Source organism: Dromiciops gliroides, chromosome 3, assembly GCF_019393635.1.
Source record: "Dromiciops gliroides isolate mDroGli1 chromosome 3, mDroGli1.pri, whole genome shotgun sequence".
Lineage (NCBI taxonomy): Eukaryota > Metazoa > Chordata > Mammalia > Microbiotheria > Microbiotheriidae > Dromiciops > Dromiciops gliroides.
In genome coordinates this window covers 627,266,365-627,281,322 of record NC_057863.1, presented here as the reverse complement: position 1 = coordinate 627,281,322, position 14,958 = coordinate 627,266,365, and the positions used below count along the sequence as shown (strand labels likewise).

The window sequence follows — 14,958 nt, the reverse complement described above, 5'->3', positions numbered from 1 at the left end:
TCCATTTTGACTTTATTTTAGTATAAGGTGTAAGATGTTGGTCTATGCCTAATTTCTGCCATACTATCTTCCAGTTTTCCCAGCAGTTTTTGAATGACACAGATCTTAAGTATGGTGTCAAAGAAATATATAGTCAGTCAGAGCTCATATTTCTAATGGTTCAAAGTTCACTTCCACAAAACAGAGACAGGACACTGGGTGTGGACCTTCCTCCCAATAACCACTGAAGCACTACAAACAAGTAGTATTAATTCTTCCCTCCCTCAATTTTACATATGAGAAAACTGAGCCTCAGAGAATTTTAATCATACAGTTAAGGAGACGGAATAGCTTGAAATTGTCTAGCTTCCTGAACTCCTTCCACAAAATTGTGTTACTTTTAAGTTAAGGGTCCAAAATAAATAAACTGGACTAATGAGTTGATATTACTATTTGCTCATCTTTTATAAAACAGAAACCAAATGCAAATAGAATCACTATTTTCTTGTACATGCTATGCTCCCTTTGTGCTATCATCTCACTCATTATCTCTGAGAACAAGTCTGGCACAGGGACGAGAAGGGAACTGCTTTCCTGGGTTAGCAGATGAGTTTATTATTTCCTCATTCAAAGAAGAGGAAAACTGCAGTTTGATTTGTCAGATTCATTAAAATTCAATCCGGAGAATTCAAGAAGAAGTTAACTTTTACAACCCAATTCTCTAGATTATCTATTTGTACCCACCCCAACTTCATTCAAATCTCTGATCCACTTTGTATTGGATATGAATAGGCTTCAGAATCAAGAAATGAAGGAGGCCTGTCTCTGGCCCTTTAAGGCTGAATTATTTCTCTTCCAAATTCCAAAATATTATTTAAAACCAAAATATTCTCCTAACCTATGAGATCATGAAAACTCTGAAATAAATCAATCAAAGGCTTCCAAACAGCAGCATTCTGTAAAGGGCATGAAGATGTAGGCACTCCTACTCCCTGGATGAAAGATAATCTGATCTTTGTCAGAGGAAGAAAGTAACTAAATCAAAAATCCACAAGCCCCCAAAGAGAAGGCCCGTGCTTATACTTATACTCCTGCAAAACCAACTTAACACTGAGAAACACAAAATCATCACGTAATAACTTAACAAAAATAACTTAACACAACAGTAAAGCAGAAGGCAACTTATCTTTGCTGAATATCTTCCAAATGTTATATTGTGGGATGGACACTTGTTAAAGGTAAAAGTATCCCCAGGGGGGAAAAGTATCCTTCTGGGGGAACACAGAACCACCACAACAAACCACCACAGCAAGAAAGCTCAAAGGCCCACGATTTCTCCACTGGAGCGTCATTCCGATCGATCACTCACACAATTCATTACAGAGACAGTAAAAACGGCATGAGAGGGTGAATCTCTAACAGAAGGAAAGGGGAGGAAATCCACCGATGGTGAGCATCGCAGACACACTGAGGTCATGAGAGGGGCCTTATAAGAAGACCAATCCTTTATCTCGTCCCTTAGCTCATGTCTCCAGTGGACACTTTTGACACTAAAGATCTGCTTCACTGGCTAGTCTGAAGACAAGTTCCAATTGGCTAATGGTTCCCTGTTGCTGATGACATTATGTTATCCTCATCCTGCTGAGAAAAAGAAACAATGGATCTCAATCTTCTAAAGTAACCTAGAAGACAGAACTGAGGCACAAATTATGTACCAGATTTACTGGCCACAATAAAGAGAAACGGAGAGATCAGTGCTGTCACCATGCACCCAGGCCTTAGTTCTTTCTCTGGTCCCTATTGCTCATGAGGTTTTTCTCTCCATTATTCAAGGAAGCCATTTGTGGCTTAAGTAGTCAAAGTTTCAAATGCTTTCCAAAAGCGTATTAGCAGACTGTGTTATAGAAAAGAGAATGGACTCAGAAAAACCAGGGCAGAGAATATGCCTTGAAAACCAAGGGGTCTGAGCTCATCCACAGGGCTCCTAGCTACACAGACCATATACATATGCCATCCCCTGTATCTATCAATTTGCAAAATGTTTTCACAGGCAGGATCTCACTTTATCAAGATAGTGCTTCTAGGTTAGACATCACATTCAGTTTAAGGATAAGGAATCAGTCTTCAGAGGGTTGATTAGATTGTAGTCATTGTCAGACAATGTAAGTATTGGAAATTCAAAGCCATATAAGTCAGAGTAACCAGAAACATGGATTAAAAGGGCAGGGACCTGAACCCAAACAATACAGCTATCCCACAAATAAACGGAAATGGGCTGGCTCAAGTCATGGCAAATCAATCCTTAAGAAAACACACACACACACACACACACACACACACACACACACACACACACACACACACCCCTTCTATAGAAGTACCGAATAGAAAGGACAAGACCTTTGCCTCCAGAAAAAGACCCAAAGTATAAAATAAGCAGGTGGTGTGCAGTACTCTTCTATGACAATCCTGGGGTTTTGGAGACCACAGAGCCATAACCTTGACCCTTAGAGCAGCAGCATGTGAGATGGACTGAGAAAGAATTTGCCCCCCCCATCCCCCTACTAACACACACACACACACACACAGAGACACACACACACACACACGCATAGACACACACACACACACACACACACACACACACACACACACTGCCAAAGCAGAGAGCAATGACGAAGGCTTCCAGGGAATAAGAAAACTGAGAGGAGAAATAAAGTGTAAGAAAATGGACATGGCGGGGCTATTCCCTGCCCTTACTACCAGAAGAGTTAGGCCTCCTCTGGCTACCTGAAAGAAACAGGGACTTCTTCTCTCGAGGCCACAGGAACCAGGGCACGGCGACTATTAGAAAACTAGGTCAGAGGAGATTTAAAAACAAAACAAAAAGACCAAACCTCCTAAGCCACTGTAATGTGTCTTACTCAACAAAATTAGTGAGTGCCATCATTTCAGATAAAAGACTCATTACTCAAGGATCAGCACACAAGCAAGCCTTTTTACCTTTGTACCTGCCCTAGCATTTAAATGTGTATGAAATTTTATTTGGAGACTCTTGGGGGGGGGGGGGAAACCCCAAACTTAAACCATAAGTTCCTTAAAATATGGGCATGCATACATATATCCTTTAAGAGTAATATTTTAGTCATACATGTGTGTTTATTTTTAAAGAACTTATGATTACCACTTGAAAGTAGAAATAGTTCTATGGAGTTTAGAAAGTTGAAAATCACTTATTTATTATATAAAATGTTGACTGAACACTGAGTGGATAAATATGCTGAATAGCATGTAAGTAATCACAACTTGTAAGTCTTTTTAAAGACCATTTCAACCCTTCCATTTGTTTTACTACCCTATAAAGAGGCAGTCTGCATAGGCCTAGCGGCCATAAATGTCTCCATCTACAAGTAATATGGGTATCCACAATCCAGTCAAATCATTAGGAATACAGGTTGTTGAAGACCAAGAGTAAATAAATATCTCCTCCTTGTAAACAGCTTTATGCTCAGTACTACTTAAAAAGTCCATGGCGTTCTTCATTTGAGTATAGTTTCTAGAGGTTAAGCATTTCATAGATGTAAATTACTTTCCCAGCTACACTATTTCTGATACACAAAAAAGGTCTGTGGTGTTCTGAGTGGGTATGAGGTTGTTAGGAGATCAGATAGGGAAGCCCAGTCAACTAAATAAGCTCCGCAGTTGTAAATAAAGACCAGACTCCTCCCTCCCCCAGGTGTAGCCTCTCCCAACACCCACACAAAGTATTTCTGTTATGAAAACTGCCCAGCCGGGCTTACTGTGCACAAGGAAAAAGCAAAACAAACCTCTTCCCTGAGGTTCTTGCTTCCAACTGGTCTCTAGGCCAGTAGGTGATCCTTTAGGATAAACAAAAATGGGTTTTAGGCCATCAGACTTAATAGATTGAAGTCTAGTTCCTGTGTTGAACAGGAATAACCCTGAAATGGCTAGAGGATAGCTGCCCTTGCTGCCAAAAAGCAGCGCCTGTTTATGTTGGCAGCCCTTTGTATTTCTAATGGAAAATTTCAGCTCTGTATCAATGCGGGACCAAATTATTAAGGAAAAGAAAAGTATCAATGCCTCCTCTCTCTCCCTCCTTCCCTGCCTCTCCCCCAACCTGATAGCCTCTTTAAGTGCTCATACAGTTTCTCCAAATAGAGCCAATGAAAGCAATGAGTCGAGAAAGCCTGTGCCAACACAAAACTGCAGGCTAATATGACAGATTAGATTTAGAGGTAAGAGTCCACCCATCATCCAAGCCAATCCTCTCACTTTACAGGTGAAGAACCAAAGGGTCACAGAAGGAAGTGAAGACAGCACAGGATGATGGAAAGTAACCTGGATCTGAAATTGGAAGAACTTGGCTTAAATCCCAATTCTGCCATTCCTCACCTTAGGTCAGTCACTACCTGCTTCTGGGCCTCATCTCATCTGAGGGGCTTCAACTCCATCCCCTCTATGACCTATTAGATAATTAAACCAAAATTAAATCTGTTTCCTAAACTCTATAAGACACAGGCAACAGGGAACCAAGGTCTTCTGGTTTCAAATCACCCCAGCAGGCCATTTGACATATCTAAGCCTCAGTTGCTGTCTGTTGTACCTACCCTCACAGGGTTGTTATGGGTGACTACACAGTATAGTGGCTAATAAAGCCATGGACTTGGAATCATTAGACCTGGGTTCAAATCACACCTCTGACACTGACTATCCTTGTGACCCTGGTTATTTCCCCTTAACCTCACAGCTTCCTCCTGTGAAAAATGAAGGGGCTGGACTAGAAGGCCTCTGAGGTCCCTTTTACATCTAAATATCCTATAAAATGAAATAAAACTCCATCTATGTAAAGCACTATAAAAATATCGGTTATCACGGTTGCTGCAGCCATCACCATCACCTCATTTAGGGGAAGACCATCATTCAAAGTAAAATGCTTCTTTACAGAATGAAAGACAGTGTTTAGCCTAGTACAAGTCACATATCAAGTCTCCAGGTCAGAGTTCAAGATGATGGCAGTGATTTTAATATAGAACCAAAACACTCAAGGCCAAGGAAAAAGTTATGCTAAGAAACTCCACAGGGCAGTTAGGTGGCACAGTGGAAAGAGCACTGGACTTGGATTTAGGAGGACCTGAGTTCAAACCTGGCTTCAGACACTTAACACTAGCTGTGTGACCCTGGGCAAGTCACTTAACCCCAACTGCCTCACCAAAAAAAAAAAAAAAAAAAAGAAAAGAAAAGAAAAGAAAAAAAAAGAAACTCCACTGCAAGTCATGACAATTTATATCAACAGAGTAAAAGGAAAGAGAGAATCCACTGGAATTTGCTTCTGAATGTGCTAGACTGCTTAGCAAGTCATAGGCAGTTTTGGCAAGAGAGGTCTGAGTTTTAAGTCCAATGACCTTCTCCAGTGCTATGCCACTGATATAAGACATCAGCGTTTCAAATCACCCACCTGTTCAGGAATTCCATACTGTAGATTAGGTAACATGAGATTAAGCATTACTGAAGCCAGAATTAAGATTGTTTATCTAAGACCACAACCTGGAGTTATATAAAACTTTATGCTGCAACCTCACACTGGAGTCATCCTGCCTCAAAATATTAGCAGAACTTGGCTTCATTAGTCCTTGGGTTCTTTCCCAATAGAATTCATTTTTTTACTAAGGGAATTTGCTGCCTGAAAGAGCTATTTTGCCTAAAGAAAAGAACAATGCATATTCAGTAGTTAGGTACATATTTCAGAAACTACATTCCCAGAAATATGACTAAAACACAGGTGGCTGATTTTCATGTTATTTCCTGAATTGAAATTTTAAATCTCAGATCCCTGGCAGTCTTTTAACCCTGATTTAAAACCACTAAAAACAGCTATCACTTCACTGAGCCCTTGGTAACTGTTCCATCCAACAATCAAATGCTAAGTAAAGACACTTTTCTGACTTTTTTAAAATGAAATTTTATTGATATATTTTACATCTGCATCACCTTCTCTCTCCTCTCTGTTCCTCCTCCCAGTGAGCCACTCTTTTAACAAAAAATAAAAAAGAGGGGAAAAACAATTCAGAAAAACTAACCAGAACATTAACCAAGTTCTATATTATTTGTCATGTTCCAAACACAGTTTCCCATATCTGCAAAGAAAGGCACATCTTCAAAAGAAAAAAATCAGGCTGAAAGTGAGATTTATATCTTCAAAATCCACTAATTTGGCTTTTCAGAAAGAACAGGCACTGCCTGTAGAATCCTTAACTCTGAAAGCAGAAGGGGTTTCTGGTAGAGTTCATCTCAGGCCAAAGATAGCCCCACCAAGAGTGCTGCTGTATTTGGTACTACACAAATAGAGCAGAGGCCAGGGGAGGTTCAAGGGCACGTCTGCTCTGTCCTGCATCCCTCCAGAGACTAAGAGTATTGGTTTCACTGCACTGCCTTACTCTAAATAAGCCAAATGCAGAGATATTTGTCTTTTTTATAAACCTTGTTTCTTTCCAAGACAAGGACCATGATGCCAACCCACTGTGTAAAGTGTTTGCTGTCTAGGGTCCATACCATATGATCAACTGAGAATATAACCTACATACAAACCAAGATTTATTTTATTTTATTTTAAAAATCCAAATGCCAAAAGGGAAAAGGACCCACATGTACAAAAATATTTATAGCTGCTCTTTTTGTGGTGGCAAGGAATTGGAAATTGAGAGGTTACCCATCAATTGGGGAATGGCTGAACAAGTTGTTGTATATGAATACAATGGAATACTATTGTGCTGTAAGAAACAATGAGCAGGAGGAGTTCAGAGAAACCTGGAAGGACTTGCATGAACTGATGATGAGTGAGATGAGCAGAACCAGAAGAACATTGTACACAGTATCATCAACATTGTGTGCTGATCTACTGTGATGGACTAGATTCTTCTCACCAATGGAATGGTACAAGAGAATTCCAGGGGACTCATGGATGGAAGAAGATCTCCAAATCCAGAAAAAAAAAAAAAAAAGAACTGTGGAGTATGGATGCTGATTGAACCATACTATTTCTTTTGTGTTTGGTGCTGTTGTTTTTCTATTTTGAAGTTTTTCCTCATTGTGCTGATTCTTCTCTTATAACATGACTAATGCAGAAATAAGTTTAATGTTATTTTATATATATATTATATATAAAACCTATATCAGATTACCTGCTGTCTAAGGGAGGGAGGGAGAAAAATCTGAAATTGGAAAGCCTGTATAAACAAATGTCGAGAACTATCTTTACATGTAACTGGAAAAAAATAAAATACTTTTATCTGAAAAAAAAAAATCCAAATTCCAGATACTAAAAACCTTAGAATTTCCAGAGGAATTTCTGGAGATGAATGAATGTTGTCAGCTGATAAGGGATCTATTTCACCTATTTCTAACAAACTGTAAAGCATTTCAAAGCCAAACAAAAATGATTTGGGGATTATCTACTCTTTTGGGTTATTCATATAATGTTTCAAGGCGAATAATCCAAAAACAACAGTGTAACAGTCCCATTTTTGCAGGAAAGTAAACTTATCAAGAGTAGTTTTATAAATCACGGAAAGCCCAAATATTAATCCATGGCAGAGCTAGAAAAAAAGTGCAAGGGATGTGGTTCCCAATTTCTTGTTCAGAAGCCTAGATCACAGGGTGTTTGATTTATGCAAATGCACTTAACACTACGGCCTCTGATGTGGTTTGGGCCAAGCAGTGTCTGCAGAGAGAGGGCCAATAATTAAAGCAAACCTGTAATGCTCAGCCAAGATTTCAGCAACAAAAAATTAAATGCCTTTGTCTACCTGATGGATGTATTGAGAAAGAAGAACGAATGAGGAAATATGAGAGAGTGAAAGACTAAGAGAGTTGAGAGACAGAGGTCAAGAGAAAGACTGTTGAGAATAGGAAAAAGACAAAGACTGAACACAAGGGGCACATACACAACAACAGTGCTAAGGGATTACATGAGGGCTGACTTGCATATATTCTCCTGAGTACCATGAGGTTAACATAATACTAATTCAACTAAAGCCTCCAGAACTAGGTTGGTTTTCTTTTATCAAGGCCAGCATCCCAGTGTCATCAGGGGGCATGTTCCTATGAAACCAATACAGAAATCTAAAAAAGGATTATGATAACTGGGCATAAACATACTCCTCAGGAACTTCTCAGATGTCCCAGTATCAAAACGAGCTGTTAACCATAGAGGCCTCCTCACCAGAGCTTCAAGACATTCTCCCCACACCCTCGAGTGTTTTAGAAAGACTAGAAGAGATTTTACAAAGTGAAAAGCAACAGTCAACAAAACAAAGCATCATATTTTGAGATCAGTCAATTATGGGTGGGGAAAAGGAGCTAGAATCAGGTTCTTTTCATAGGATGAATTTCTGTTTGTGAGACCATAACCTCAGAAGAAGCACTGAGCCCACATGCACACCTTGTGCCAGAACACTGCTTCCTGTATTTCACATGCTGAGCGCACCACAAATACTAGAATGGATATTCTGGGGAACAAAGTAACGTCCCCTCTTTTGACAGGATCTGATCAGTCATGCACAAAGGAGATGCCACAAAATACTCAGGTTCTCTATGAGGATAAGAATAGCACACAGGTCTACTCAGCTTCAATCTGAGGCTCTTGAGTTATCTGTTTATACCCTTCTGATATTTCAAATCATTGGCAATAGTGATCCTAATAAAGAAAAGGGAAATGCTGAAAGTGTCTATAAGACTGAAGGTTAAATGTGGAAAAGGGGTGTGCCTTGAATAAGGAATCGTCTAAAAAAAAGTTTACTCATAAGCAAGTTCTTAAACAAGCAAAGCTGGCTGCCTACAAATTTTCTTCATCTTCTGTATGAGGAGAGAAATAACCTTTGTCCTCCCTCTTGTGGGCTGTGAATGATTAGCTGGGGTGTACTGACAAAGAGAAAGAAAGATGGTGCATGGAGGCCAGGATGATTATGGTTTACCACGCTACTCATCAAATCAAGGCAGAATCCTTCAGAAATCTACAGAAAGGTTTTTTCTGAGTCTAGACCTGTGATTTCATTGATAGAGAGAACCCTAGGAAGATATTCCCTCCCCCAGGGCCGATCATCAACTACTTGGCAACTTGAAGACATAAGAAAGTTGCCTGGGGAATGGAGACGTTACATGACCTGCTAGCCAAGGATCACATGGGCAGTAGGTGCCAAAGGCAAAACTCCAAGGTCAGCCCTCTCTCCACATCATGCTGCTTCTATGTAACCTCAACATAACAGGAATATCTGTAAGGGACTAACAAAGTCTTAGTGCAGTCTTACGCTATCAGAAGCTCAAGACTGCACCAAGACCTTTGAGATGCCAAGTACATACATCTCTAAGTCACTCTCAATCATTCTCCTGCCCCTGCCCCTGCCCCTGCCCCTCCCCTCACTTAAATTCTCATCGCCCACCCCCCATCCCTTGACTGGATATAGCTCTTCCAAATTTATCTTTGCTTCTCCTCCCCCCCAGTCACAGATTGGAAACCGCGAGGTTGCTTGTTGTTATGAGGAAAGCTGAGGCTATAAGACTTGCAATGGTCAAAAGAGAGAGACAACTGAGAGGTTTTTAAATTATTAAATTCTGGGTTAAGGAGGAGGATGTTGAGAAAACTAAGAGGATGAATCTTGTTATGCACTCATTCAGTCAATAGAAAACTAAATGAAAATGGGGGAGAAGGGGGAGCTCTTTATCAAGTCATTCATCAGCCAAGAGCAGGGGCTGCCAAAAGCCAGGTTAACTAGGGCACCGTGGAAAGTGCCTGCATCTGGAGCCAGAGGACCTGAGTGTACTACTTAGTAACCATGGGACCTAACATAAGTCACTTCACCAGCCTGGATACCTCAAATTTCCCATCTGTAAAATGAGATGGTCACGGGGCAGCTAGGTGGTGCAGTGGATAGGGCACCGGCCCTGGAGTCAGGAGTACCTGAGTTCAAATCCAGCCTCAGACATTTAATACTTACTAGCTGTGTGACCCTGGGCAAGTCACTTAACCCCAACTGCCTCACTTAAAAAAAAAATTAAAAAATGAGATGGTCATACTATATGACTTCTAAGGTGTCTTTCCAGGTCTAAATCTATGATCCTAAGTGAAATTAAGCAAACTTTTCAAAGATTATCCCACTTACACCAAGGCAGGTAAAATCAGCTTCCAATGGCTACATTAACAGCTTTTGAAATTGTTGTTTGGGGCAGCTATGTGGCGCAGTGGATAAAGCACAGGCCCTGGATTCAGGAGTACCTGAGTTCAAATCCGACCTCAGACACTTGATACTTACTAGCTGTGTGACCCTGGGCAAGTCACTTAACCCTCATTGCCCTACCAAAAACAAAAACCAGAAAGAAAAAAAAAGAAATTGTTGTTAAATCTTGTTACTAAAAGTTTAGTTAATAATATATATCTTTTTATCACAGTGTACAGGCTTTGCATTTTTTCTCTACATTTTGCAGTACCCCAAATTCAAATTCAGAAGTAATAGTTTGCCTGTATGGAATGCATGCTATGCCTGATCTGATATCCACTGAAAACTGTAATGTGTACATTACAGACACAGGGGGAGTTCAGGGCCAGGAAGGAATCTTGGCAGTTAGTACAACCCCATCAACTGTACCAAGTAAGCCAGCAAAGGTCCATATTGCCCCCATCTTGCAGATAAGGAAGTTGAAGCACAGCTTGGTTAAGGTGACCTGTTCAGAGTCCCCAGGCCAGAACAAGGACCTGGTGCAAGCAGGTGCTCAGGCTCCTAATCCAAAAAGCTCTTTCCAGCAGAACATAGACCTTGTTTAATTAGACCCCAATGTACCTTACTGGACGCTTCTCTTTTATACTATCACTAATCACAAATATGCAGACTCTGATTCACTTGTTATAAAATCATTTCAAATTTCAAACAGCTGAAACTGCCAGAAAGGCCAAGATTTGCATTTTCTTCCACATTAACAACTGCCTGGGTCCAACAGTCCTGGTAAGATTTTAAGCAATAAATTGATGGTACTACACTGCCTAGTGTTAGGATTCTGAGGTAGCTTTTAAAAACTTCATTTGCAAAGCATTTAACATATATTATCCCACCACTATGGCCCTGACACAATGCTACAGGAGGGAGGAGTAGGTGCTACTAATTCCATTTTGCAGAAAGGGAAACTGAGGCACAAAGAAGTTATATGACTTGCTCCAAAGTCATCTAGCTAGTAAGCTAGAAGCAGTGCCAGACTGAGAGCTAGGACCCCAGGCTTAGACATTCATTCTAAATCTAGTCTTTTTGTCACCTCTTCTGGAATTTGGTTAGAGGTAGGTGGGAGGATAGAGTTGAGCCTGGAGTTAAGAAGACCTGAGTTCAAAATTAGCCTTGGACCAAACTGTGTCACCCTGGGCAAGTAACTTAACTTCTTCTTGCCTTGGTTTCCTGAACTTCAAAATGGGGATAATAATAGTTCCTTTACTTTAAAGGGTTGAAGGATCAAAGGAGAGAGTATTTGTAAAAAGTGCTTAGCATGGGGCCTATAAAAGCATGGGTGCTATAAAAACACTTGGTCCCTTCTTCTTGGTGGGGCAATGAGGGTTAAGTGACTTGCCCAGGGTGACACAGCTAGTTAAATGTCAAGTGTCTGAGGCCACATTTGAATTCAGATCTTTCTGAATCCAGGGTGGGTGCTTTATCCACTGTGCCACCTAACTGCCCCCTTGGTTCTCTTCTTTTTACCTTTCCTTCTGGACCATTCTTTTCTCACCATTTTCATACACACACAAAATAGCAATACTTAACATAATTTGGTAGGGTAAAAAGAGTTCTAGATGGGAATCAGGAGATCTAGGATCTAATTTTGATTCTGTCTCCAAATAGTTCTATAGCTTTGGATAAGTCTAGATATCAGTATGCTCACCTGTAAAATATAGTGAATCATATGATATCCACAGGTCTCTTTTAATGCTAAAATGCCATGATTTCCTAACATCTCCTAATACCAACTACCAAAACAAACACTTCTAAGGCTTTGAACCTCAATAAAGCATCCCCATTCTTTTGTTGATATTGCCAAGACAGAACAGAAATGAAATTAAACAAATCAAAACCAATATAAAAAAATGAAATAACCAACTATTATACGGCTGAATTCTCATACCAAATGTACCCCCCCCCCTCCATCTAGCCATTACTAATTCTGACACTGACATACTGCATAGAAAATGAGACTCCAGGCAAATAGCTTGGAAGCTGGATCTTACAGAGCCCCCCCTCCTTTATGGGAAGGTCTTCCCCCATAAGGAGATACCACCTGCACAAGCTTTGAGGGAGGGCAGGCAATGATGTGTAAAACAATGCTTGATGTCTCCTGGCATTTCCTTTATGTAACTGTACTTTGAAGAAGTACAGAACATTTTTATTTCCCAACAAGCCCTCCTACCTCAGTGTTTGGCAGGAATGGGAGGTGAATTGATCCCCAGCTTTGTGAATTTTTAAGGAAAATCTGATGGAAAGAACAGTTTTTCCAGGCAGGGATGATAAAGAGTTAAAAGAACACCCCAAACCCAAGCAACATTTCATAGAAAAACCAGCAATAACCAGCAGAATTGAACAGATAGTTATGATGTGTAGAACTATGAGCCTCCTCTAATTCTATTTTGTTGGGTTTTGTTTTAGGCTTTTGTTAATTACTAAATTTAAACAGTGATATAAGTAAATTATTCTACCGCATCGATTTTATTTAAAATTAGATCTGAATCCCACCAAAGCTCACTAGCCTTCTTCTTCCCAAAGGCGGCTTCTTATGATTACAAAATAACTTTATTTTCTTCTACGATAGTAGTATTGATTCATTTTATTAAACCACTTGCTGCCTAGTCTTATGATACAAAACCAAAAGTTGATTTTTAAAATGAGAATCTTTATGTTAGCAATAGCTCTCTTTTTCCGGTGGCCTGTTCTAAACACAGTCCAGTGTTATGGGAAACAATTTTAGTCGGATGTAAAGGTGAAAGACAGCAGGAGAGGAGATCCTCCGCGCCTCCCAGCTCTCCGGGAACACCAACCCCCCCCCCCCCCCCCCGCATGCCGAGAAATTCCCCCTAAATCCACCAGCACGCAACCCCCCCCCAACGGTGCACCAGCGACCCCCCTCCCCAGCCCCGGTTGGTCTGGATTCCCCTCCTAAGCCCCCCAGCTCGACAAGCCCCATGGTCACTCACCGTTTCCTTATTGGGAAGCAGCTCCTTTCGGATCCTAAAGAAGTTCTTCCCGTACTGTCGGAGCCCCTTAATGAAGCGTTTCTGCATTAAAAGAAACAAACGGGATGTAAAAATTCTAAAAAATAAAAGCAACAAACAAAAATCAAACAGGATGTGAGCAAAACAAAAATCCTTTTACTCGGCACAATAAGATGAATAAAGGTTTCGGCTGGCGAGGGAAGCTCGGTCGCAGCAGGGTTCCCCCTCCTCCAGGGACTGGGACCAACCAGCACTGGGGGGGGGGGGGCGCAGGAAAGCCTTCCCCCAACACTAGGAATGGCCCACAAACAACGTCGGGCACGGGCGTTTCGGGAAGAAACTTGGGGCGTTCGCAGCTCCCTACAATCTGTCTGGCCCCGGCCGGGCAAGGGCTCCGCCAGAGCCCAGGCTCGCGTTCGTTTCTCTGCGGGGTTGGAAACACAAACGCTCATCAAAGCAAAGCGGAAGCGAGCTACTTCCCACGGAGGGGGGGGGGGTTCCTTCTTCCAGGGAAAGGGAGCAGGAGGTCCGCGCAGATCGGTGGCCGGGGACTTTCCTCCAGCTGGGCTCCCCAGAGCTCAAGAGGAACTCAGCCAAGGGAAGCTGCCCTGGGCAGTTCCAGGGCCTCCCTGCAGGGCCTGGGGGCTACCCCTGGGTACCCCCACCTCAGCCCTCACTCTCGCCAGTTTCCCGAGGGCCTGTGCAGGGTGGACAGGGGGCAAGCAGGGGCTGCACCTCTCCCGGAGTGTTTCCCATCTTTTGCAGGCAGCAGTGGGAGAGAGGGAGGGAGGACGGAAGAGAGGGAGGGATGGAAGGACAGAGGGAGGAAGGAAGGCCCCGTACCCCTCCCTCCAAGCCGTTCCCCTTCCCCCCAGCCACAGGTAAGCCCAGCCAGGTGCCCTACACAAGTCTCCAGAGGTGGGGAGCAGCCGTCGACGCCACCGCCACCGCCACTGCGGTGGTAAACCAAACCCGCTTGTCATTGGGGGTTCTGACACTACAAAGGGGAGGGAGGAAGAGGAGGAAAGGGGAGGAGGAGGCTTGGAGGTGGCGGCAGCGGCTGCTTAGCATGTGATCCCGGCTGGGCAGGGCTGGGCAGGGCTGGGCTGGGCTGCTCCAAGACAGTCAACCAGCTCCCTGCAAAAGGTGGCCTGGATCCCCCAGCCCCATCCTAATCCAAGTCACCACAGGAGGGGAAAGCTTCCCTCGGGGAAACATTGCAAGAAACGGGGAGTCAATTATAGTCACCAGGGAATGTGGTACTGGGATGGAGGTCAATACTCTTCATAACTCTTGCCACTTCAGCCCCAGTTTCCTCTTATAAGGGAAGAAAAAAAAGCCCTATCTCCCCACAGGTGCTTCAGAAAAGGATCATCTTAATTTGAAAAGGCCTTTCATTTACCCTTTTAAGTGTGGAAGTTTCCTCTTTAGCTAAAGGAAAGCCTCCCTGCTTTGCTCCACTTGCGGATAATTAGCCTACTGGAAAACAGTGCGGTGGCATGTCCGATCTGATCGACAAGAAAACCATCTCAAACCAACTCTAACCATGGTTTCCCAAGTCTGGAAGTCTTTCCCAATCCCTCCAGTAGTTCCAGAGTTTTCCCAATTGAAATAACTTTGTAGGTAATTTGTATTTACTTATACTATGTACATATTTATATTCCTCCAAAGAGATGTTAAACTCTTTGAAAGCAAGGACCTTTTCCTCCCTCCACCCCCACCCTCCT

At 42.2% G+C, this 14,958-nt stretch overlaps 1 protein-coding gene across 5 annotated transcripts in view; it reads right to left on the bottom strand.

Moving 5' to 3' along the window:
• RERE (arginine-glutamic acid dipeptide repeats) overlaps positions 1-14,958 on the bottom strand; it is a 583,895-nt gene that overhangs the window by 69,704 nt on the left and 499,233 nt on the right. For 3 of the 5 annotated variants that reach the window (XM_043991371.1, XM_043991372.1, XM_043991373.1), the window contains one exon: positions 13,214-13,294. In XM_043991371.1, coding sequence (XP_043847306.1) covers positions 13,214-13,294 — 81 coding nt within the window. Of the gene's footprint in view, positions 1-13,213; positions 13,295-13,391; positions 13,632-14,135; positions 14,182-14,958 lie in introns of those variants that run through there. The other 2 variants (XM_043991375.1, XM_043991374.1) reach the window with 2 other exon arrangements.